Source organism: Miscanthus floridulus, chromosome 6 (genome assembly GCF_019320115.1).
Source record: "Miscanthus floridulus cultivar M001 chromosome 6, ASM1932011v1, whole genome shotgun sequence".
Lineage (NCBI taxonomy): Eukaryota > Viridiplantae > Streptophyta > Magnoliopsida > Poales > Poaceae > Miscanthus > Miscanthus floridulus.
Window position 1 is genome coordinate 64,660,971 of NC_089585.1, and position 26,417 is coordinate 64,687,387.

The following is a 26,417-nucleotide window of genomic DNA, read 5'->3' on the forward strand; positions in this document are numbered from 1 at the left end:
GTGAATAGTACCCATGAGAACTGTAGCACAAGCAAGAGTTAGGTTTATAGTTAGAGTCTACAAAATAGGATTGCTTGTAACACAAGTCAAGTCAGGTTAGATCCTGGGATTAAGAGCATCTCCAAGAGTTCTCTAAATATTCATCTTAAAAAATCCATGTTTGCTAACTCCTAAAAGGATATTGGAAGAAAAAAAAAAGGACATCTTCAATAGTTCCTAATATTTCACTTCTAAAAAAATCAATTTTTTTTGCCGGCCTTTTTTCCGCACGGGTCTCTTTGTGCTCGCGCAATACGTACGCTACCGCCGCCTCCTTTCCTTCATGTTGCCCTAGCCCTGCTCCTCCCAGCCGGCGTTGGCCATTTCCCCGAGCCATTTTTTCCTCCCAGCCCGCGATTCCCTGCCGTAGCTAGCCAGCGGAGTCCAAGGGTGGCCTGCTACCACTCAGGGCCAGGAGGCAGCCAGCACTCATCGACCTCGCCGTAACGTAAACAACAAACTGATCCTCGGATCCTGCTAATTAAGCTACCTTCGTCGTTGTCCACCATGCCACGTTTCGACAACGATGTGGAGTTCGACCGCAATATTCTGGAGCTCGAGCTGATGACCGAGCGGGCCTTCCTATCCCGCATCGAGGTGTGGATCAACTACTTCAGGAGAGTCGCGGCGTAAGCCAAGGGCGTCCTCAACGGCTTCGAGCGCCGCCGCCGCGAGTAGAGGATGACCATAAGGCCCATATGTTGGCGGAGCGCGCACAGGGCGCTGAGGTACTTGACCCTTCAGAACCCGACACTGGTCCAGCGCGCCGCGGCCAGGGACGTGCGGAGGGCGCTCACGCACGTCAAGACGATGGTCCGGAGGCCACGTTCCGGCAGAAACCTCGCTGATGTACGACCACCCTGAGTGGGTGATGGGCTGGGACGGTGATGTGGAGGCGGCAGTGGAGCTGCTGCTGAGCCAGCGCAACCAGCGGGACACGCAGGTGCTGGCTGTCACGGGCGCCGTTGGCATGGGCAAGACCTGCCCTCGCCAGGATGTTCAACGACGCCAAAGTGCAAGAGAAAATGATGGCGTGAAGAAAAAATGGCACAAGAAGGATACGCGGAGCCGGAGGAGCGGATTGGGTCAGTTTTTCCCAAGTGTGTAAATTTTAGGAGAGGAATATGAGTTGTTGGAGAGGGGTTTTTCTGATCTTTCTAAAACCAAGGATTAGGGAGGAATTCAGTGAACTCTTGGAGATGCTCTAAGCAAGAGTAATCCAAGGGTAGAACCTAAAAGCTCTCTAGCCTCCAACGCTCGATCCGCCGACAAACATGTCACCTTCCCTGTGCTTGGACGGCTGTTGTTGCCGCCCCCACCCTCAGCTAGCCCTAGGGTAGCTGTTCCAGTCCCACCCCTACCCAATTCTATCCTATAATCCTTGTCCCCAGATTCAAACCATTACATAAAACATTAGCAGGTTTAGTTGACGAATAATGAGATAATCAAGTTTGGGCAGGTAAGCAATAAAGATGGAAGTGTATAAGCCATATTGTTTTGGGTCTATTTAGTTCAACTATGAGCTATGAAAAACCAGTTGCGAGTTATATGTTGTGAAAAGGTTGTAAACTTCTAGTTAAAATATCTATTGAAACCACCATTTCTCTTTATCTCCCTTGAAACAAGTGTAAAACGTATCTTCATTTCCAATTATTTGAAAAGGCACAAAGTCTAGTTTGTCGACGTTCTTGGTTGGTCCTGAACACTAGCGTCTTACCAGTGGGTGTAGAATACCTGGAACTTGTCGACGCCGTGTAACTTTGCTTTCCTGTCGTCTTAATGAAAAACAGGTTTGCCAAAAAAGAAGGTAGAAAGTTGAAAGCCAAAAGCAGGATCAAAAGTGCTGTGAAATTGAACTACCGAAAGTAGTTGAGAAAGCAGCTTTTGCGAAAATTGTACTAGCGAAAGTAGTTGCGAAAGCAGCTTTTGGTTCTACTCGTTTGGTTGACATTTTGCTTTTTGGCAGAAGCAGCACTTTCCAAAAGCTGAACAGGCAACCTTTATCAAGTTGGATAACTTACAAACTGCAAGGCATAGCTCCCTCACCAACAGGAAAAGTCTACATAAGGGTCGGTGAGTCTATTCTACCACATCATCCTAGCCACTGCAACAAAAGAACGGTGTAATAAGTAACAGATCTATCACGTATTCTAGATTCAAAAAAGAAATAGCAATTTACGGACTAGTTCACAAATCAAACATTGCATACTATCAGATGCGAGATACAAAGGAAGAGATTACCATAATAAACGTGAATTCACTTGTGTTTTGCTGATGTGTCCTCCAGAAACTTCCAAGAGGACTTCGCCACCTTTGATGGCGGAGATCCCACAGATTGCACGAGACTTTCAAGATGTCTGATTTTGTTTGCAACTTTCTCCAGTTTCATTATAGCATCATCAAGAGTATCAGGAGGCACCTCTGTAGCAGGTTCAGATGAAGTTTTCTGTCTCTTGAGAGAGATTGGACCTGATTGATCATCCAAAAGGGCCTCAGGAGAATCACCTCGCTTAGCAATATGATTCTCCGTTCCACTTTTCATGCAGCAATTGACATTTTGGTTAGGTGGAAGATCTCCTTTTGAATTGGTAGCCTCCTGAGGCAGTTCAGATGCTCCAATCAGACATTTTGGTGATTCCACTTTACCATCTCCTTGATTGTTCATGAAAATTTTGTCATTGATTTTTGCCGAAAGTTTTGTATCAGTGTCTACGGCTTCCGCAGGCACATCAGAGAATCCATTTAAGCATTTTTGTACTTCCTCTTCACCACCACAAGATTGCTCAATGTCCTCATCTGAGGTGCTACTCCCTGAACCTGCATTCAGATTGTGAACAAATATTATGATACATTGCTACAGGCTATTCTTTCAGAATTTTTTTTCTCAAATAAACAGGAGAACTACATCTTTGCACTAAGAAAACAAAAAAAAATGCTTACAATTAGGGGGTACAGGCAGTTGTTTCTCTACAAAAGTTAGAATTATTTCTCCACACGAGTCAAAGACTGCGTATCAACACAGACTACTAATGTACACAAGAACCCTTACAATGCACGCCAACACATACTCACAAAAAGAAATTAAATACAAACAGAGCTTGCCTATGAATGAACTTGACCTAGACAAGAGAAACCCCAATTAACCCCCTCCTGGTGCAAGCGCCAGAAGTGTTGGCTGGAATATTGAAGTCCTATATAAAAAGGACCATCACTTTAAATATTCCATGGATTGATTTTGAAGTGTCTATGTCAAAACGTTTTGTGGTATATTACAATCCAGTTTGCTAAATGATGTCCTAAGATCAGCAGTTTGCAGTTAAAATCGGCACATTTCCAATTGCTGTTACTTATTCATGTCATAGCTATAACAATTCACGATAATTGATACTCCCTCCATTCCAAATTATAAGTCGTTTTGACTTTTTTTTGGTACATCCATTTTGCTATGTATCTAGTTCCAACGTATGTTTAGATGCATAGCAAAATAGATGTACCAAAAAAGTAACGGAGGCAGTATCTCAAATTAGACAAAACAAGGATCTGTTTACTATTTTCTACTCCCTCCATCCCAAAATAAGTGATGTTTTAGGTTTGTCCTAAGTCAAACTATTTCAAGTCTGACCAAATTTATACAAAAAGGTACTAATGTTTTTTATTCCAAATAAGTTCTATTAAATTCATCATGAAATATATTTTCATACTCTACCTATTTGGTGCCATAAATATTGATGTTCTTTCCTAAGAAACTGGTCAAACTTGAAATGGTTTGACTTAGGACAAACCTAAAACATCACTTATTTTGGGATGGAGGGAGTATTTGTATTGGATAGCTCAATAGAAAGAAGATTTGATACAGCCCTTTCATTCAAGAGAGGAATTGCTGTGTTGATGCTGCAGCACACATCCACTACATAGTAACCCCTATATAAAGATCCATCCAACACTACAGGAATGGTACTGCAGCAATATGTTGGGTAAAGATGTCAAAACTGATTAGGCTCCTTAAAGAACTGTATCTGAGCCATATTTTAATGTAATAATAAAATAAATCAGCAGATTCTTTGTACCTGATCTCTGTATAATCAACTGAGCGGTGTACCAGCACTTCCCATTGTCCTAAAACAGAATTATTGGCTAGGTAAAGAAAGAAATAGATGGCAATTATACAATTAGTTGGCAATATTCAATATGTGAAGCCATTGAATTATGTATTTGCTTGTTCATATCCATGGGAGTTATGTAGTTAATAGATTGGGAAACTGTCTACAACAAACCATTTTGAAGGTTGACAGGTTTATGATTGCAGGAGCGCTTTTCAAGGTATTAGTATTGATGGCAATCGTATAATAAACTGATATCAATCTATCTAAGCAAGAAAAAGAATGTTTTTTCCTCAAGTCTCAAACTAATTACCGTGAAATTCATACTCACAAAAACAAAATCAAAATCAAGACTGTGGGGTAGGGAGGACCATACTTGATTGAGATCTGAATAAATTAGCACGGTAGCTACACAATTGTGTGATAATAGAGACTCTTAGAATTTTCAACATTAGTGACATGATTGTATCAGCTTTTATAGATCTTATCCTACAAGGAGGACAACATAATTGATAGATCCACGCAACAAGGGCTCAAAATCATGACAACCTCTGACAATTATTAAGGCATTCAGTTAGATTACCATGTACTTGTGCAATCGAGTTTTAAAACTTTGACTGCTGTCCAGATACGAATAAATATTTTACGACAACTCTTCGTTTATAGTATCAACAAAACCTGAACATCACCTATGTTATTCCAGCATATCCTGTCGCAAGCCCAGGTAGAGGGTTGTTGTTAGACTCCATATACGTGTATATAGCTGGATTGGGCCGGGGCTGTGTGGCTCCTATAGCCGGTCGGCCCCCTCCTCTGTGATTATGGACAGGTATAGGAGATTATGGAAAGGAATAGGAGAGGAGAGCCTGTTTGGTTATGTTTCTATAAACCCAAGATGAGATTATGGATTAGTGACTTTTGAGGGTTGCAGTTAGACTGCATATGTACCCCTGTACCTTGATGAATCAATCTACTATTTCCACAATCTTCATTGCTTTCATGGTATCATGAGTCTGGGAATTCCCGGCTCTCTTCTATTGCATAGCGCACCCCTCGGCGCCACTTCTCCCCTCGGATCGAGGCTGCGCCTCCCGCATGCCCCTCCCGGTCGCGCACGGACTCCGCCATGCCACGCCTGTTGGCCAGGTAACACAAAGAGGAACTCAGTTTTGAACTGCCAGAGGGCAGCGTGGCCTTAGCCGCTTATTCTCATTTATAGGAAAAGCGAACTTGGGATACAAGAAGGTCCTCAACCACTACAGCATATTCTAACTGCATAAAGCAGATGCTACTTATCCTTAGCCTAAGAGCTGAAAACAGCTTGACAGGAAATAGTAAATAGCTAAGTAGTTTTAACTAGATACATAGAGCAGCACTTAGTATTAAAGATGCACCAAAACATATTAGCACAGTTTCATTACGCATAAAAGTGAATCTAATCATAGGTGATCTCATCCCAGTATTCGTCCATTCCAAGGACGTGGCTCTTCGAATAGATTCAATACACTCTGCAGAGGTTGTACAAATTTCCCCACACGATAGGCGTAGCCAACACCAGGGCCAGTGGTGCGGCAGGCCTAGCTTGATCTCGTACCCGGATGGACGCATCCTCAGATTTCCATATAATTCTACCACAGCTTCTCAGGGGTTGGGAACACACTAAGCTAGGGAAGATACCAAATCATCCCATCTCAATGCTTCGGATGATACCAAATCATCCAGTTATTAATAATAAGTACGGGCTCGAACGCGGCCAAAATCAAGGGGCTTTACGTGGAGGATTACATAGCAACCACGCCAACCGGGTCATGGAAGATCACATAGCATCCGTGCCTTCTCCTGATATTCCGCTGCCAACACCAGGCCTCCTAGTAGAAATTATACTTCAATCTAACGAGGTGTGAGATCAAGTCTACCCATATAGACATGTGGTTGTACGAAATATCTCACTAGGCGAGATGGCCTACGAACCGGTCCTTACGTGACCAAGGCGAGTATCTCCCAATAGGAACCGTCACTAGGCGAACCTGCCAAGGTTACCTGTACCGCACAAGTTACCCCTCACTCGCCCCCTGTCATTGTTTAGTTCAGGTTTACCAGTTTTAAGTGTTACAGTTATTATCCTTAGGTTCATAGAGCTCATCATATCAAGATAATCATTTACCATTTCATCATTAATCACATATCATAGTCAAGCTCATATCATATAGAGATAATCATTTATCATATTCACCATTAATGCATTATAGCAATCGAGCTCATATTTCAGGTTAATAATTTATAAACAGAGTATTTAAATAGCATAAGTTGAGTTATTTAATTTAACGGATGGAGATGGCGAGGGAGAGTATGGTGGGGTTAGCAAGGTGGGATGGTCGAGGTAGGGGAAGTGGTTAAGGGATAACATATTATGTGGAGGGAAGGGATAGGTGGGGTTAGGACTTGCCTCCGCTCGCCGGCGAGTACATCCATAATCCAAGGGTCCGACTCTTCTTACTCTTATGATCGCTCTTCGACTCCTTACGTCCTCCTTCTACATCGTCGTTGTCTAGCGTCGACACACAAGGCAAACACCAAGCAAGGCATACATAGCAAACATATCCGGCCGGGGAGAGCTCTGCTGGCAGTCATGGCAGAGCAGCAGCTGATTCGTACTCGTCCTGGTGCTGCATTGTCGACGGAAACTGCGGGGGGACAACGACGTGCATCTGTGGGACACAAGCAAGATGACACCCGGGGACGCACGGCACGGCTGTGGTCTTTACTGGGCTGAGCCCAAGCAATTAAAGCGTATAAGCCACGATGGGGATTTAATTAAGCCCAAAAAAAGTTTTGTAATTACTGAGGAGTCTTTTGTATTTTCCCAAAATAAATCATGGAGGGTTACGAAAGGTTTTCATGGGATTTGGAACTCACGAAAAATAATGGGACTGGAAATACAAGGAAAACATTTTTGGCGCCGCAAATAAATTCTAGAAAAGCACACAAACAATACACGAACACTCATAATGCAGATGGTGAAATTTTTAATGCAGGTTTTTTTTTGGAAAAGCTTTTTCTAAAACGGTTCCGTAGAAAATAAACTAATCAAGTTTTAATTTGTTGTAAAATTCTAAAAGTTCAAATTTTTAGTGATTTTTAACGGGATGAAAAACACAGGGTGTTACACCGGCTCAGTGGGAGGCGACCCCTCGCCATCACCCACTGCCTTTAGCCTTCCACGTCACCTCGTCGATGGTGAGGTCCTCAAAGTCGAGGAGTGTCTCCATCGCCAGTGGGATCTAGGAGTACTTCGGGACAACGCGCAGGAGCTTCTCCACCGCTCGCGCCTCCGTGAGGTCATCATCACCATGGCGAGCCATCTGCTGCATCAGATTGGAGACGAAGGGCAAAGTCATCGACTTCCTCACCGGGGCGGAAAGCCAGACGATCCCAGTCCTGGCAGAGCCACAGCAACGTCACCCGGTGAACCCGATCAACGCTGACGTGTACTGCAGCGATGGAGTTCCACGCCTGCTTGGCGGAGGCCTTCTCGGCGAGGGAAGCTCCCAGCTCTCGAGGAACGGTGGTGAGGATAGCCTCGAGCGCCCGCCAGGTCATCGTGGAAGTTGAGAACGCCGTCCTTGACGGCGTCCCAGAGCTGTCGGGCCTACATCTTGACCTTCATCGGTCGAGACCACTCGTGGTAGTTTGCCTCGGTGAGCATCGGCCACGGCGTCCCCGCTCTCGGATCCTTGTAGACTGTGTGCACCACCGGCGACCGGCCGCAGCGCCCTCGACGTCGATCGAGCGACCGCGATTCGCATCGCGGCGGCGGCTGCTCCATCTCCGCGCGCAAAGGCTCGGCAGCAGCCGCTACAGCCTAGGCTGCGACCACCGCCTCCCTGGCGGTCAGGGACCACACGCGCAGCTGGCACCTACACAGCAGCGATGCGCACGGTGGCGTCTTTGGCGGCTGTGGTGCTAGCGGATCGCGCACGGTGGCGTCTTCGGCTGCTACGGATGGCGGGGGCTGTGGCGCTGGCGGATCCTCTAGAGTGATTTGATTTGGACATGGTGGTTCTCAACTCTAGATACCAATTGTTGGCCAGGTAACACAAAGTGGAACTCAGTTTTGAACTGCCAGAGGGCAGCATGGCCTTAACCGCTTATTCTCATTTATAGGAAAAGCAAACTTGGGATACAAGGTCCTCAACTACTACAGCATATTCTAACTGCATAAAGCATATGCTACTTATCCTTAGCCTAAGAAATGAAAACAGCTCAACAGGAAACAGTAAATAGCTAAGTAGTTTTAACTAGATACATAGAGCAGGACTTAGGCTTAACCCTCAACTGCCCACCTCCCAGCCATGCCTGGAACTCCTCACCTATTCCCTTCTGCGGCTGCCACTGCAACCAAGGAACAAGCCGACGCCGAGGCGGACGCCGCTGCCATTAAGGCAAAGGATGACACCATCCTCACTACTGCCACAGCCGAGAAGGCCGTGGCTGATGCCAAGATAGCTCGGACCGCCAACATTCGTCAGTTCTGTGAGGTCACCCTTGTCTGCGCCCTAGAGCTTCGAGTGTGAGGCCGCCCTCGCTGCATAGGAGGGGGACACCACCGCTGCCCAGGCCCGTGACACCCTCACGCCGTCACGCGGGCGGCCCAGCGAGCATGCTATGTGTCTACCTCTCCTCGGAACATCCAAGACGCCATGCTGCTTGACGAAGCCACCTACGCCATCCTCAATCTCCATGCCCAAGTGGTCGCCGTTCGGAACATTCGCTCTCTGATCCCACTCGTTATTGATCTCAAGACCGGCAACTACAACCGCTAACGTGACTATCTGAGGCCTTCCTTCTCACCGTCAGCAGGTTCCTGGTCATCCCTAACTAGGCTCACATGGATTGCATCGTCCACTCCTCGCTACTCATGGAGGAACTTACTCTCTCCAACAAGTCTTCTACGCTGCGCCACTCGTCTTCTCCCACCTCCACCTTCAGTACCTTCTCCATCGCACCCCTCCACCAACGGGGGTGGCTACCACAGCAAGGGCACGAAGAAAAATGGTGGGCCTCCTCAAGGTCACGCTCCTGGTAGCCAGCCAACCTACGGGGGTCCTAAAGGCTCTCCACCATCGATTGGCTCCTTTGACACTCCTGGCGGATCATGGCCCAGCTTCTACAATCCATGCAGCAGTTCCATTCAGATGTAGCCTAGGCCGCGCCCTGGCGCCTCTAGCCCAGGCACACCCTCTACCAGTGCAACAACTCCACCAGCAGCCGCACGCCTTCTCCACAGGTGCACAAGTGAAGTACATGCCCTCCCCTCACGGACAGCCTGCACCACCGGGTTTTCATAACCCCCTGCTACTCCTTCCTGGGACCAACCACCTCAGCATGATTAGTACTTCGACTCTGGCGCTACAAGTCACATGACCCCTGATGCTGATATTCTCACTCTTTCACTACACCTCACTCTTTTCCAACCTCCATTGTCGTCGCCAACGGGGAGTTGCTTCTTGTTTGTTCCTCCAAGTCTTATTAAGAATCTTATTTTTGTCCAACATTTCACTACTGATGGTCCTCTAGCCAATGTCGCCTCTAGTGGCCCCACCGCATGGCCACATGTGGTTCCTGCTGACTCTCCCGCACCACCGGCTCTCCCACATAGCCACGTGCAGCCCCTTCCATCCAGCCCAATGTTAATGGTCCAGCCGGACCCGCTGTGAACCCAGCTGACCCTCCCGCACCACCGGCTCTCCCACATAGCCACGTGCAGCCCCTCCCATCCAGCCCAATGTTAATGGTCCAGCCGGCCCGCTGCGCACCCAGGACATCCGCTTCGTCTACTCCCGACGTCCACGATAGGAGGATTCTGTGTCCCTGTCTCGACCCAGTCGGCTCCCTCGTCATTGTCACTGCACCCTTACCATGAGGGGCGGTTCTTGCTCCGCCGGTCAGCAACCAGCATGCCATGACAACTCGTGGCAAGCTCGGCTTTCGGCAGCCCACTATATCATGCGACACCGCTATCGCGGATTCCTCGTACCTACCGCACCACCCTCGCCAATCCTCATTGGTAGGAGGACATGCAGGACTTATCTGCCCTCTAGGACAACCGTACTTGGGATCTTGTTCCTCGTCCACCCTCAGCGAATCTTGTGACTACCAAATGGGTGTTCAAACAAAAGTTCAAATCCAAAGGTTCTCTTGAGTGCTCCCTCAGCGAATCTTGTGACTACCAAATGGGTGTTCAAACAAAAGTTCAAATCCAAAGGTTCTCTTGAGTGCTACAAGGCACGTTGGGTACTGCGCGGTTTTACACAACGTCCAGGCATTGATTTTGATGAGACCTACATATGCGTGTATATTGCTGGATTGGACTCCTATAGCCGGCCGGCCCTTTCCTCTGTGATTATGGATAAGTACACAAGATTATGGATAAGAATAGGGGAGGATATCATGTTTGGTTATGTTTCTATAAACCCAAGATCTCCTCTGGACTATATATATACATGTACCTCTGTACCTTGATGAATCAATCTACTATTTCCGTGCAATCTTTGTGATAGGCCTGGGGAGCCAACATAAAAAACAAACGACCCTTATGGAGTTTGGGCTGGGCACATTTCCACTGAAATCGAAGAACCAAACCCAAACAACTAAAATTTTCTGTTTTCTAATTTTTTTAATGATCGGTTTGGTTCGCGGTATAAGTCTGCTCAGTGCTCATCATGTTGTTCAGTTCCTACTCAATAGAAACCGAAGTACTGATACAACAAACTCCAAGCATTTTGGGCCTGTTTGGAATCCTGGTTCTACCCAACACGGCCGCCTGGCATGGCTCTGGCCAGCTCGAGCACAGCTTACATGGTGTAACCCTGTGTATTTGTTTCACTGGTCCAGAAGAAGCCAGGCTGAACAGAGATCGTGTTTGTTTGGCTGTACAAATGGTTGTGGCTACCCTTGCTCAAGAATCTGGTGACCTTACCACCACCCTTTTCTGATCTCTCTTTGTTGGCATTTCATCGAACACTCAAGCTGAGCTCTCTGCTCTTCTTCGCACTACTCCTCAAGTCTGTCCTCGGAGGTCCTCCCATGCCTCGCCTCCTCCAGGCTCCAACTGCTCCTCCCCATGGCACGAACGTAGACAGTTCTGCGAGCCTTGCTCGGCTACCACGGGCCGCGGCACGGGCTGCCGCCGCGCCCATGAGGGATGACGGCGATGACAACGGTCCCATGACATCCGCGCAACGAGGAGGATGAAGCCGCCGCTGCCGGTGCCGTCACGCTACCAGCAGCCGCGCGCCGACGACGGGATGCGCATCGTCGTCACGGTGGCAGCCATCTTGTATTGCACAGTGGCGAAGAAACGCTGGATGTCCTCCAGCCAAGGTGCTTTGTCGGAGGCAGAGCGCGTGGCGCGGAAGGGCATGTCAAGCCAAGCGTCGCCTATGGCGGCGGCTGCGGCGGGCGGCCTGGTGATGCCGGAGATCGCGAGGAAGTCGTGGTGGCCATGGTGCCGGCCCGCTGCGGCCCGCTGTGCGGGGTGGCGGCACAAGCCGAGGGCGCCCGCAGGCGCTTCCTAGGGCGTCAAGCAGATCCATCCCTCGTTGTGAGCACGAAAGGCACGTGGCCGGGGACCTCGGGCGGGAGGTGAGAGTGCAACACTCCACGGAGGTGATGGAAATCATTCCTCCGGCGCCTTATCGAGCCAGCCTCCAAAAAAACGAGATCGAAATTCGATTCTTCACAGCCTGGTTGCCGGTGCTTTGAGAGCCGTCTTAGCCGGGCTCTGGTGGATGTCCAGGAAGACAAACTAGTGCGGTTGCATCTAATGGGCCTGGCCTGACCTCTGGTCCAGGATTCCAAACAGGCCCTTCATGGCCCATATCTCCAACATCGCAACAGGCAGCAGCCCAAGTCAATGCACCCACCCCCAGTGGTGGCTTTATCTCCATTCATCATAACCCTAGCGCTGCTCACCTCTCACTGCAGCAGCTAGACGCCACGCAATCATGACAGTGTCATCAAAGCAACTCGCTAATGCAACCACATTAGGCACTCGGCCATCACGACATGAAGGCGCCACAAGTTCGCAAGCTAGGAAGCCAAGGCCTGGTAGGGATTGGCTCTTGGTATTGGGTTGACTATATCACTTCAATGTGTTTTCTTTTATATAAAACACTTGCACGTGTGGATTCTGCTTAAAAGGACTATACTGACAGCAAGTGAACAGATTCCTCTTTGTTTGATTGTAACCTTCATGTTCGATTGTTTTTGTGTAGATCTCTCTCTTGTTGCTTGCTGTGCTACAAAGGGAGATGCAATGATTGATTGAGAACTGAACAACCAAATTGAAGAACCGAAACTGATTTGTGTGGTTTCTATATTCTCTGCAGAAACTTCGGTATGCATTTTTGAAACACTGAAACTTTTGTTTGCCAAAATAACTGCCCCCATTGAGATAGAACCCAAAATTTATATTGATTGCTTATTAAGCAATCCGCATGCTCAAACCATAACCTGAGCTATAGGTCTTTTTTTGAGCCATAAATACAGCAGGGGAAGCCCCCACTGTTGGTATATAAATTCAAATAAAATAAACTGTACAGAGAGAAAGGAGATAGGGAAAGGACTACAGTCTACAGGCTGTACAACTGTACAGAAAGAGAGGGAAAGAAGAGAACAGCAGGGGGGAGTCAGCCTTGGAGTCCTAAAGAGGACAGAAAGGTTGCTCTTTTTGAATCACAAAGTCTATGGGCCTGCAGTCTAGCTTCCTCCACAAAATTTTGCTTCCAAGAAACAAGGGAGGGACGTCCTCGGTCAAAGATAAAATTTTTTCTTTGTTTCCATATCTGCCAGGCTCCAATGACGAAGATTTCCATGAAGAAAGTGCTCTAGAAGTGCTGCTTAGCTTGGGTTATCATTTGAAAGAAATCTGCACCAAGATTCCAATGGATGTCAAGTTGCTGCCAACAGCTTTGGCTGAATGGACAACCAAAGAAGAGATGAAAGGCTGTTTCTTCCATGTTCCTATTGCAGAGCACACAGCTGTAGTTGTCCCCTTCTAATTTCTGCTTCTTTCTCTTAAGGATGTTCCTTGTGTTCAGTCTATTCATTAGAAGTAACCAAGTGAAGACTCTAAGTTTATTATAGCATTTGGAGTCCCAAATCCAAATGAAGGGCTTAGGAGGTTGGATATTTTTGTAGGGAAGGTTGTAGAGCTTAGAAGAACTGTATGTATTATTTCCCTAGATGTACTGCCAAGTGTCTTTATCTTCTTGCTGAACCTGAATGGTTTGTAAATAATCTTGGAGAGTTTGATACTCATGATAAGCTTGTTCAGAGAGGGGCAGGTGGAACTGAATTTCCAAAGTATTACTTGTCAGGAACTGAGCAACTGAGATGTTCTTGTTTTTTGCAAAGGTATAAAGCCTTGGATACCTGGTGTGCATAATATTGTCATTCCAGAGGTCAAGCCAGAAGAGAACAGTTGAACCATCACCCACCTTGCATTTAGCAATTCCACGGAACATATCACAAAGTTTCAAAGCATCCCTCCACCAGAAAGAGCCTTTGTCAGTAGTGACATGGGGCATTTGACCATTAGGGTAGTGAGCATTCCAGATCAGCTTAACCCACGGAGCTTCTTTCTTATTGTAGAATTTATCTAGGTGTTTGAGAAGAAGAGCTTTGTTTTGGCTTCTTAGGTTTATTATTCCCAGTCCACCTTTTCTTTTTGGTTTGCAACATTTCTGGAAAGCGACAAGGGGCTGCATTTTAGCATTACTATCAGCTCTTCTCTACAAACAGTGCCTTCTTGCTCTGTCAATGCATTCCAGGACAGCCACTGGGATCTGTAGGGTGCACATGGCATAGGCAGGAAAAGAAGAGAGAACTGTATTGACCAGTTGGAGTCTTCCAGCATGGGTTAAGAGGTTGGAGGTAGCAGTAAGCCTTCTTTCAATCTTGCTCATTATGAAGCCGTAGTGCTCTACTCTCGGGTTTGGTGGTGCCTAAAGGCAGACCTAGATAGGTGAAAGCAATGTTTTCTGATCGTCCGATTAATCGCGTCGTCCTTATCGGTACTTGGCAATTGATTAGGCCCTCTGATTCGATCAGAGCGATCAGAAACCTGATTGTCCGATTAATCGTCGATTACTCGCGATTAATCGTCCGATTAGGTCTCTTTGCCGATCAGCACTAAATAGGCAGATGGGCTACTTCAATTTACTGGGCTATATTTATTTGGGCCAGGCCCATTAGAGTTTCTCTTATATACCTCACCCCCACTCTTTCTCTCCTCAGTCCTCAGTACTCCTCACTCCCGCTGTGTGTGCAGCTGAGCTCCATCTCTTCCCTGCTGCGTGCATCTCACTCCCTCCTCCCTCCCTTCTAGTTCCAATCCAAGCAGCCCATCCGTGGATCTTCCCTGCTGCTTGCTGCTTCCTCCTCCCTTCTGCTGCAGGGTCGCCTATTCTCTTCCCCACCTGCAGGCTGCAGGTCCAGGGAGCATGAAGATGAGCTCCTCCTCTGAAGGTGAGTCATTAAATCAGCTTTGTTCTGTCATTTCTATCATTTCTGTCATCTCCTTTCCTCTGCACTATGCTCAAATCTTGATGCTTTGTTTCTTTGGCTCTTTGCTGAACTTGCGTAGATGAAAATCGAAGGCAGCAGCTTGCAGTGGAAGTTATCATGCCTGGGCCTAATCCTGAAGGAGGTGCTGGTGCATGCTCATCAGTTGCATCAGGTGGTGCTGGTTCAGCATCCTCAGCTGCTCCAGATGATTCAGCCCTTGTAGTATATGGTATATTATATATACCATACATATATGATATATAATTATATAGTCCTGCTATATGCTGGACGATTAGACCGATCAGAGGTCGATTAATCGTCCTGATCGTCCTAATCGGTACCAGACCGATTAGGAACGATAAGCCGATCAGAAAACATTGGGTGAAAGGTAAGGTTTCTAGCTTGCAACCGAAGACACCTGCCAGCTGTTGTGCTTTGTCATCACACATGTTGAGAGGAACAAGACATACCCCATGATTTTATAATTGACCCTGAGCCCAGTCGAGGTAGAGGACTCCAATAACCCCTTGAGTGTGAACAGTTTTCTTTGGGAAGCTTTCATGATCAGCAAGGTGTCGTCAGCATATTGTATCATGGGGTATTGATCCGACTCATAGGAAGGGATGGGGAGTTCAAAGAGACCATCCTGATGACCCTTATTGATGATACATTGAAGGAGATCAGCCGCCAGGACAAATAGCAGGGGAGATAGAGGATCCCCCCTGCCTAACACCTCGCTTACATTGGAAGTGATTTCCAGGGACACCATTGAGAAGTATGGAAGAAGATGCAGAGGCAAGGATTCTTTGAGTCCAATCAACCCATTTATCACTGAAGCCCAGATGCTGCATCATTTGAATGATTGTGTTATGCTCAATCGTATCAAAGGCCTTAGCAAAATCCAACTTCAAAATGATGATTTCTCTTTTGGAGTGCTGGCACTGGTACATATATTCATATGCCCAAGCAAGACAATCTTGGATTGTTCTGGTCTTGATGAAGCCATACTGATTTGTGTGAATCAGGGGAATTATCTTGGCTTGCAGACGGCCAGCCATGAGCTTTGTGATGAGTTTGAGGATACAATTCAAAAGAGAAATGGGCCTGAAATCACCAACAGTTGTTGGATTATTCACTTTGGGGACCAGTGTGATAAAAGAGCTGTTGATGGCCTCTAGATTAAGTGAGCCATTGAAGAAATCAAAGCACAACGTATATACATCTTCCTTTATTATTTCCCAACAGCTTTTGAGGAAAAGGCCGTTAAATCCATCGGGACCAGGGGCCTTGTCCACAGGCATTTGTTTGATTACTTTATCAATGTCACTTGTTGAAAATGGAGCTGAAAGATGCTCCAAATCATCTCTAGGCTGAACCAGTTGACTGAGATTGTACAACATTGCAGGATTTGAGGCTTTTTGAAATCATACAGAAGGAGAGCAGCCTTTTCACTATGAGCTGAAACTGTTCTGTTGTCTTCAGTGTCAAGGCTAGTGATGGTATTTATTCTGTACCTTTGAGTGGCAGCTGCATGGAAGAATTGTGTCCCTTCATCTCCCAGTTTGGTCCATCTAATAGTGTATCTCTTTTTCCAATATTCTCTCTTGTATCTTAGCAGGTTAAGGATATGCTCCTTCAGAATTTTCCTAAAGTTAAACTCCTGGATGTACAAGGTTCTTTGCTCTTCAAGTGTGTCCAGGAATTCTAGGACACTATTGCAAGTTTTGATCAAACTATTGAGATTTGACAGATTTTTACTCCATTTTGAGGGCTGCTCTTAAGAGTTTGAACTTAGCAGTAATCCTTGTGGCACTATTTGTAGCATTAACATGGGAAGACCAAACAGATGCGACTGTGTCATAAAAGCCTGGATGCTTGATCAAGATATTTTCAAACCTAAAAGCCTGAGCCTTGGGAATAGAAGTGCCAATTTGAACCTTGCATGGGATATGATCAGAGGTTGGTCTAGCCATTGGGAGGTGGAGTGTTGGGGTACACAGAAGTCCAGTTGACGGAGGTGAAAACCCAGTCAATTTGTTCTAGAAGAGGCTCATTTTGCATATTACTCCAAGTGAATTTTCTACCTTTTAGAGGAATTTCCATCAGATCCAAGTTGCTAATTATCTCATTAAAGATCATGATGTCATTCATGTTTCCACCATCTTTGTTTCTGTCTGAGAGGGATCTGTAGAAATTAAAGTCACCCAATATCATCAGTTATCAACTTCAATTTGTAGATTATTGAGCCACTGAACAAAAACATCTCTTTCAGGCCCATGACAGGGGCCATATACAGTTGTGAGTTTCCAGATTTGGCCATTATGCACTGAGGAAAATTGCACTGTGACAGAAAACTTATTTATCTGAAGCACCTCTCCACTGAATATAGAACTAATCCAGCCTATCAAAATACCTCCCGAGGCGCCATCAGAAGGAGAGAAGGCAAACTTGTTGAAACGTTTGGGTGCAAGCTTCTTGATATAAGAATGGTCAAAATGACTTCGCTTAGTTTCCTGAATGCAGAAAATTGAACAGGCACTTTCTTCAATTTTTTCTTTAACAGCATTACACTTGTCAACTGAATTTATCCCTCTGATGTTCCAGTTAAGAATACTCCAATCTCTATTAAACTTACCGTTGCTGCTTTCACTGGTCCCAGTATTCATTAGGGATGGTGATCATTTTTTTTTTCTCGAACACGCAGGAGAGCTGCGTATCAATATATTAAGAAGAAAAAAGGGTAAAGCACCCAGGTAGTACACTGGTTTTTTTTTTGAAAGGAGAGAAAACCAGACAAAAAAACTCCAACAAATACACACACGCTAGATCACCTATTACATCCAGGAACTACCCATGACCAGGAAAAAAAAAGATCAACTAGGAGGCTGCAGGGCGAGGAGTTGAGAAATGCCTCGAGCCCCAGCCATATCCCACATGTATAGATCAACCCTGATAGAACGGAGCAACCCATACAGCTCAGGTTGCTGTCCATCAAACACACAGCGGTTCCTGTGATTCCAGATGGCCCAAGCCACCAGGATAACCAAGGAGTTCAGGCCTTGCTTTACAAGATCAGTCACCCTAGTGTTCACCTGTTCCCACCACTCATCAAATAGCAGGTCCCCAGGTTGTGGGGCAAGACACTGCAGTCCAAATTGCTGGAAGACAATGAACCAAACCTGGCGCGAGAACACACAGGAAACGAGCAGGTGATTAATCGTCTCCTCCTCTTGATCACATAATGGACATTGCTCTGGATGCGGCAATCCCTTCCTAGCAAGTCTATCGGCCGTCCAGCATTTGTTATGGGCAACCAGCCACATAAAGAACCGGCACTTTCCAGGCGCCCAGCTCCTCCAGATTCTTTCCCAGGGTTTGAAATGAGTGGCCCCTATGAACATTGCTTCATAAGCCGACTTAGCTGAGTACTTTCCTGTGGAAGAGAACCTCCAAATGTGAGAATCATCCACTTCCGGCTGTAGCACCACCTCAGCCAGCAAGTCCCAAAGATTGAGAAATTCAGTCAAAACACCCACAGTGAGGGCACCTCTTATGTCTGCAACCCATCTACCATCAGTAAGAGCGTCATACACTGTTCTTTTCTTTGCACGGCTAGAGACAGAGTTGAACAAGAGTGGAGCAAGCATTTCAAGACTGTCCATGTAGCCATTTATCAGTCCAAAAAAGTGTATTCTTACCATTGCCGACCTCAGAAGATATGGCTGCTGAGAAAAAGGTTCTGACAGAGTGATGCACTTGAATGGGAAAAAAATTCCATGGTTTGTCAGGCTCAGTTTTGAGCAACCAGAGCCACCTCATTTTGAGTGCCCACCCTAGCTGTTGTAATTGTGAAATACCAAGCCCCCCCAATTCCAGAGGACGGGTTACCTTGGGCCAGGCAACCAAACAGTGACCACCCCTCACATCTTTTCTTCCCTTCCACAAGAAACCCCTTCTGATCTTATCAACTGCTTTCAAAGCCCAGGAAGGAAGATCCAGGGCCATTGCCAGATATATCAACATAGAGGTGAGAACAAATTGTACCAAAATTTTCCTACCAGCTTTAGTGAGCAGGTCAGCTTTCCATCCTGGCAATCTGTCAGCAATTTTATCAATGATAGGGTGGACTTGGGCTCTTGTCAGCTTGTGTGGAGAGAGAGGCACTCCCAGATATTTGCAAGGAAATTCAGAAATCTGGCAGGGGAGATGCGCAAGCAGGACTGCACGGTCCTCTTCCGAACACTGAATGGGAAGGACATTACTTTTCTGTATATTGGTTCGGAGTCCAGAAGCCTCCCCAAAAAGCTGCAGCAAATCTAGGGTGATTCTGATGTCACTCACCGAGGGTCGAAGGAAAATGACCACGTCATCAGCATATAAGGAGATCCGGTGTTGTATATTCCTTCTAGCCAGGGGTTGGAGAAGTTCTTCTTCAGCTGCTTTCTGAAACAAAAGACAGAGAACATCCATGGCCAATATAAAGAGCATTGGGGAGAGCGGGTCTCCTTGTCTTAAGCCCCGGCGATGTTTAATTCTCTCCCCAGGAGAGCCATTCAACAGGATCTGAGTGGATGAAGAGGCTAACAGCCCACTGATGATGTCACACCAAACAGACCCAAAACCCACGTGCTGCAACACTTCCAAAATAAAAGGCTAGGAAACTGAATCGAAAGCTTTAGTGATGTTCAACTTTAGGAGAATGCGAGCCTGTTTTTGCTGATGTAGATACTTTGTAGTGTGCTGAACCAACATGAAGTTATCCAAGATGAATCTACCCTTGATAAAAGCACTTTGGTTTGGTGTGATCAAGCGATCCAAACGACCAGCAAGCCTATTAGCGAGCAACTTTGTTATGAGTTTGGCAAAGGAATGCACCAAGCTTATTGGTCTGTAGTCCCTGATGCTCGTGACATCATCTTTTTTTGGTAAGAGAGTGATGAAGGCAGAGTTGAGAAGCTCAAAATTGTTGAAATTCCTGCTCCAAACAGCTGAAGCTGCTGCCATAATATCTTGCTTAATTATAGGCCAGCAGACTTTGTAAAACTTTCCGGTGAAACCGTCGGGGCCTGGGGCCTTGTCAGGAGGCAAGGAACTGATAGTTTTCCAAACTTCCTCCTCAGAGAAAGGATCATCTAGCTCGGATAGGTCAAGATTTGGTGCATTTAGTGCTTCCAAGTTTACTGTAACACCCCGATCCAGATTTTCACCCAAGAGAGTACTATAGAAATTGAAGATATTCTGCTCCTTCTCCTCATGTTTTGTGAGAACCAAACCGTCATCAGTTGTGAGCTTGTATATGAAATTTTTCCTCATCCGATGCCTAGCATGGGAGTGAAACATGGCTGTGTTGGCATCGCCCTCACAGAGCCATGAGATGCGAGATCGGCAGCGCGCAATGGTGCGCTGCAGTGACGAGAGTGCCAGAGAGTGCAGCTTGAGTTTGTTACGCAACCAGAGCTCCAGGCCAGAGAGGGCTCGATGGTCTTGAGCAATTTCAAGCTGGTGCAAAATCTCTCTGGCCAGCCCCAATTGAGTGTTGACATGCCCCACTTTTTTCTGGCTCCAACTTTGTAATCTTCTGACAGTAGCTCTGAATTTTCTTGCCAGGGTGTCGAATGGGTAGCAGGAGGCGTCCACTGAAGTCCAAGCAGTCTCCACTGCATCCTGAAACCCCTCAAGTTTGCACCAGAAGGATTCGAAATGAAATCTTGCCTTGCGAGGTTGAACATCATGCAAACCCAGAAGGAGGGGGCAATGATCAGAGCCATCGGAGGCGCCGCTCTGCAGAAGACAGTTTGGAAACAGGTTTTCCCACTCTGAGGAACAAAACACTCTATCTAGCTTGACAAGCGTAGGGGATTCTTGCTGATTTGACCATGTAAATTTTCGACCTTGCAAGGGCAGCTCTTTTAACTCCAATTCATTGATTAGACGGCGAAATCTGCCCATCATTGCTCTATTAAGAATCTCATTGTTTTTGTCTTCAGCATTTGTGATGAGATTAAAATCCCCAAGAACAGACCAGGGTCCTTGACAAGCAGATCTCACATTTCTTAATTCTTGTAAAAAGAGTATTTTCCTCTCATCACCTTGAGGCCCATATACACAAGTAAGCCACCAAGGTTGCAGGCCAGCAGGGGAGAACTGCACAGAAATACTGTGTTCATCAACACGACTGGCAGTGGCCGGGCCTAGATCCTGCCTCCATGCCAGAAGGATTCCTCCACTTGCACCAACAGCCGGCAAAACGACCCAATGAGAAAAAACCGAGCCCAACATTGAAAGAATGACGCCTTGAGAAATTACCGGCATTTTTGTCTCTTGTAAGCAAACAAAGTCAACACGACAGGAATTCACTAGCGTACGCACTGCATCTTGGCGAGCCCTCGAATTGAGGCCGCGAACATTCCAGCAGAGGATGTTTGAAGGATTCATTATGTTATGAAGAAGGGAAATCGACCAGACGAGAGAGAACAAAATCAGATAACAACTGGCAACACAGCCTGCCCACTATCAGGAACGCTCTCTACTTCCCCCACATCCGGGGTTGCCCAACCAAAAAGAGCCGCTAAGGCCTGAACATGAGATTCTGGGAGAGGTTGACCGAACAACTTGCCATAAGCATCCAGAACATCTTGATGAATACCATCATTTTCATTGACGACGTTCAGGACTGTCATAACTCTTTTCCTGTACCTGGTGGGAACAGCTCCGGATGGTGACTCTGGCCCAACACCCGCAATTCTTCTACTTCTTCGTGGTGGGGCAGCAGACGTGTGAGACCGGGCTCTTGGCTTCGGGGCGCGCGGAGTAGGAAGGATTTTTTCAATCCGTTTAGAGATTTTCTTCATGAACCTTGATCTGCGCCTCGACGGAGACTCAAGGATGGCCTTGCCGCTGGGAGACCTGCGTGTGGCAGCAGGCGGAGTTTCAGCCATGACCTCAACACACCCAGGACCAAGGGCAGAGGTCCGGTGCGGAGTCACGGCCAGCACATCAACGCCCGCCGGCCCGGCCAAGGCTTCCACGCTTGCCAGGAGAGGTTCTGGAAGCGGAGCCGCGGCCACGCCGTCCCCCCCCAGCCATACGTCGCCGCCTTCTGGAATAGGTCTTCACAGGAGAAGTGACCCCCCTGCCCGCCAAGACGCCCTGGGCATCTGTAGGCGCTGAGTCAGCAGCGGTAAGATCCGGCGAAGAGCTCATTGCCGCCAGCACCGGAGCCTGGGTTGGAGCTTCATCCAGAGATGGAGAAGCAAGGAGCCCCGCTCCACTGATGACCTGAGACGTCAGGCCCGGCTGGTCAGGACCCCTCGAGGAATGTGGGCCTGATAGCAGTGGGCCGGCAGGCCGGTCCCCTGGAGACTGGGCCGTAGTGCCATCCTTAGCCCACCATGTGTCGTTGCTGAGATTTTCATCCAGCCGAACCGACGAGGCAGGACTAGCCTCCGACAACCAGAACGGAAATCCCGGCGTCTGAGGGATCAAATCTTCGTTCGCCAATCCGGGCAAAATGACCAGTGCCGCCAGATCATCAATGGCCACCGGCAGGGACGAGGCAGGCGAGAGACTTGAAGGCGCCCGCGTCGCCTCGGGCTCCACGGGCTGTGAAGCCGCCGCCTGCGTCGCCTCGGGCGCAGCAGAGTTAGCGCCATCAATCGGATCCTCGACTTCCGCCCCTTGGTCTACAACCACCGGGCCAGCGCCCAATCGCCGATGCACAGGGACCCGCGGGGCACCACCGGAGGCACCAGACCCAAGGGCGACGGACTCCGGCTGTCAGTAGTTAGCCTAGTGTTCTTGTTTTTCATGTTACCTGCTATAAGATATTTACTATTCTCTGTAATGTGTTTCCTTGGCAACCAAGTTGATCATGGTGCCTTGGCAACCAAGTAGGAATCATAGCATCTGCTTTATGCAGTTAGAATATGCTAAGAAGTAGGTACACCACTTGCCTATATATGCAGTGGTTAGCATCTTTGTATCCCTAAGTCATTTTTGCAATACAATCCAAGCGGCCTGTTGGCCAAGCTGCCCTCTGGCAGCCAACAATTGGTATCAGAGCCGGTTGAGAGATAGGGAAGAGCATGGCCACCTCCGCAGAGAGAGCAGCAGCAGCAGCCGCCGCCGCCGAGCACCGGGCGCAGCGTCTGGCCGCGGCAGAGGCCGCAGCCGCGCAGGCGCAGCAGGCCGCGGAGGCCGCAGCAGCAGCAGCTCGGAACGCAGCCGCCACGGCCGCGGCTCTGCGTCGAGAGTTGGTGGAGGAGGATCCGCCGCGTGATCGCCGCCCGTTTCCGCGGAGGAGTCCGGAGCGCGAGCGCAGGCAGACGCGGTCGCCCGATCGGGATCAGGATCGCCGCCGCGGACGGGCCAGGGGCCGCTCGCCGGTGATCCAGACCGTGTACAAGGACTCTGGCGCAAGTTCCACCTGGCCGATGCTCAACAAGACAAATTACCATGAGTGGGCCTCGATCATGAAGCTGAAGCTCCAGGCGCGGCAACTCTGGGATGCGATCGAGTACCAGGACCTGCCATACCATGAGGACAGGCGCACGGTGGAGGCGATCATCGCCGCCGTGCCACAGGAGATGCAGATGCCGCTGTCCGAGAAGGGATCGGCCAAGGAGGCCTGGGACTCCATCGCCGCCGCGCGAATCGGAGTCGATCGAGTGCGCCGCGCCACGCTCCAGCGACTCCGCAGCGACTGGGAGAAGCTCGCCTTTCGTCCAGGAGAGCAGATCGAGGACTTCACCCTTCGCTTGATGGCCCTGAAGCAGCAGCTTCTTCTCCACGGCGACAACGACATCGATGAAGAGCGCGCGGTGGAGAGACTCCTGCGCGCCGTGCCGCCAAAGTACGCTCAGCTCCGGATCGCCATCGAGACGCTTCTGGACTTCCAGGACCTCACCATCGAGGAGGTGTCTGGACGCTTGAAGACGGTGGACGACATGGAGGCGTTGGACGCGGAACCGGCCGCCATCGGTGGACTGCTGCTGACAAGGGAGCAGTGGCGTGCCAAGGAGAAGGAGGAGGCTGCCGTTTCCGCGTCGGGCAAGGAACCACGACGTCGTCCACGCGGCGGCAAGAAGCAGCGCGGGAAGGGAAATCGCGGTGGCGACGATCGCGGGGTAAACGACGACACCTGCCTCAACTGTGGTGATCGCGGCCACTGGGCGCGCGACTGCCGCCAGCCGCGCCGTGGTGGTGGTGACCGCGGTGGTGGCGGTGGCAACCAACGCGGAGGAGGCTACCGTGTTGGAGGTGATCGAGGAGGAAGGCGCGGTGGAGGGCGTGGCGGAGCTGCTCACGTCGCAGAAGCAGAGGACGATGATGGTGCTCTGTTTTTCGCCCACGGCTTCCTCAAGCTTGACGAGAAGGACGAAGCCGTCTGCTCCAAGGCCACGGTCTCCCTCGACATCAACGAGCCGCGCGCGCGAGTCTTCCTCAACACCAGCGCCAACGAGGAGGCGCTCGACGGATGGTACCTCGACAGCGGGGCCACGCATCACATGACCGGCCGCCGGGAGCTCTTCGCCGAGCTCGACACCACGGCGCGCGGCACGGTGCGGTTCGGCGACTCGTCTCGAGTGGAAATCAAGGGGACCGGCTCCATCGTCTTCCAGGCCAAAAACGGAGATCAGCGCGTCCTCCACGGCGTCTTCTACATCCCAGCGCTCCGGAACTCGATCATGAGTTTGGGGCAGCTCGACGAAGGAGGCTCCAGGGTGGAGATTGATCATGGAGTGCTCCGCATCTGGGACCGGCGTAGTCGTCTTCTCGCCAAGGTACATCGCGGGCCCAGTCGGTTGTACGTCCTGCACTTGGAGGCCGCGCGGCCGGTATGTCTTGCCGCCACGAAAGAGGACGAGTCATGGAGGTGGCATGAGCGCTACGGGCATCTCAGCTTCGAGGCACTGCACCAGCTCGGCAAGAAGGAGATGGTGAGGGGGATGCCGGTGATCAAGCATGCGGAGCAAGTCTGCGACACCTGCGTCACTACCAAGCTCCGCCGCAAGCCATTTCCGCAGCAGGCGCAGTACCGCGCGCAGGCGCCCTTGGACCTCGTCCACGGCGACCTATGTGGGCCGGTGACGCCGGCGACGCCAGGAGGGCGCCGCTACTTCTTGCTGATGGTGGACGACGCCACCCGCTTCATGTGGGCGGTGCTTCTGCCGACCAAGGATGCTGCTGCGGATGCCGTGAAGCGGGTGAAGGCCGAAGCAGAGAAGGAGACCGGCCGTGAGCTCAAGGTACTGCGGACCGACAATGGAGGAGAGTTCACCGTCGGCGAGCTAGCGCAGTACTTCGCCGCCGAAGGAGTCAAGCGGCACTACTCTGCACCACACTCACCGCAGCAAAACGGTGTTGTGGAACGGCGCAATCAGACGGTCGTGGCGACCGCGCGCGCGCTTCTGAAGCAGAGGTCCATGCCGGCCAAATTCTGGGGGGAGGCGGTAATGACGGCGGTGCATCTGCTCAACCGCGCGCCAACAAGAAGCTTGCAAGGCAAGACCCCCCATGAAGCCTGGCATGGACGAGCGCCGGCGGTGAGCTACCTGCGTACATTCGGCTGCGTCGCCTACACAAGGGAGCTCGGACACCTGCGCAAGCTCGACGACCGCGGCAAGGCTGGGGTCTTCATCGGCTACGCCGAGGGCGCCAAGGCCTATCGGGTCCTCGATCCGGTGACGGGACGCGTGAAGGTGAGCCGCGACGTGGTGTTTGATGAAGGGCGCGGCTGGGATTGGTCCAATTCGGCCGCCGGGACGTCTGCTTCCGCCTCCAGTGACTTCGACATCGAGTTCTGGGGAGTCGACACAGACGGAGCCCCGCCGCACACGCCGTCACCAGCTCCAGGGGAGCATGATCCACAAGCTTCCTCTACTTCACCAGCTTCCTCTGCTTCACCAGCAGCAGAAACAGAGCAGGCGGACCCAGTTGAGTTCGCGTCACCGCTCGAGGACGACGACGATCGCCTTGATGCCTCCTACGGTGGCGAGCAGCTGCGGTACCGTACCATGCCCAACATCATCGGGGACGCACCCACACCGCTGCCGGCTTCACGTCTCTTCGCCGAGCTTCATCTCACGCACGCCGGCGAGCCAGCCAACTTCACGGAGGCTGAAGGCGATCCTGCCTGGCAGGCCGCCATGGAGCAGGAGATCAAGGCAGTTGAGCAGAACTGCACTTGGGAACTTGTGGAGCTTCCTCCCGGTCATCGGCCCATCACTCTGAAGTGGGTCTACAAGCTCAAGAAGGACGAGCGGGGCGCGGTGACCAAGTACAAGGCGCGTTTGGTGGCGCGGGGCTTCGTCCAGCAGGAAGGGATCGACTTCGACGACGCGTTTGCTCCCGTGGCGCGCATGGAATCCGTCCGAGTTCTCCTCGCGCTGGCAGCCCAAGAAGGATGGCGCGTCCACCACATGGACGTCAAATCTGCTTTCCTCAACGGCGACCTCAAGGAGGAGGTGTATGTGAAGCAGCCGTCTGGCTTCACCGTCGCCGGGAAGGAGAAGATGGTGTACCGTCTGCGCAAGGCTCTGTATGGCCTGCGGCAGGCTCCTCGAGCTTGGAACGCCAAGCTGGATGCCACCCTCAAGGAGATGGGTTTCCAGCAAAGCGACCATGAAGCTGCGATGTACAGGCGAGGAACAGGGGAGGAGCTGCTGCTGATCGGTGTCTATGTTGATGATTTGATCATCACCGGTGCCA

At 49.6% G+C, this 26,417-nt stretch overlaps 1 protein-coding gene across 6 annotated transcripts in view; it reads right to left on the reverse strand.

Annotated features, from left to right (window-relative positions):
* Positions 1–1,861: 1,861 nt before the first annotated feature.
* LOC136456073 (uncharacterized) overlaps positions 1,862–26,417 on the reverse strand; it is a 37,740-nt gene continuing 13,184 nt past the window's right edge. For all 6 annotated transcript variants that reach the window (XM_066455833.1, XM_066455832.1, XM_066455836.1 and 3 more), the window contains 3 exons: positions 4,107–4,155; positions 2,281–2,856; positions 1,862–2,143 (listed from right to left, as the gene is read on the reverse strand). In XM_066455833.1, coding sequence (XP_066311930.1) covers positions 2,297–2,856; positions 4,107–4,155 — 609 coding nt within the window. In that variant the 3' untranslated portion in view covers positions 1,862–2,143; positions 2,281–2,296. The remainder of the gene's footprint in view (positions 2,144–2,280; positions 2,857–4,106; positions 4,156–26,417) is intronic.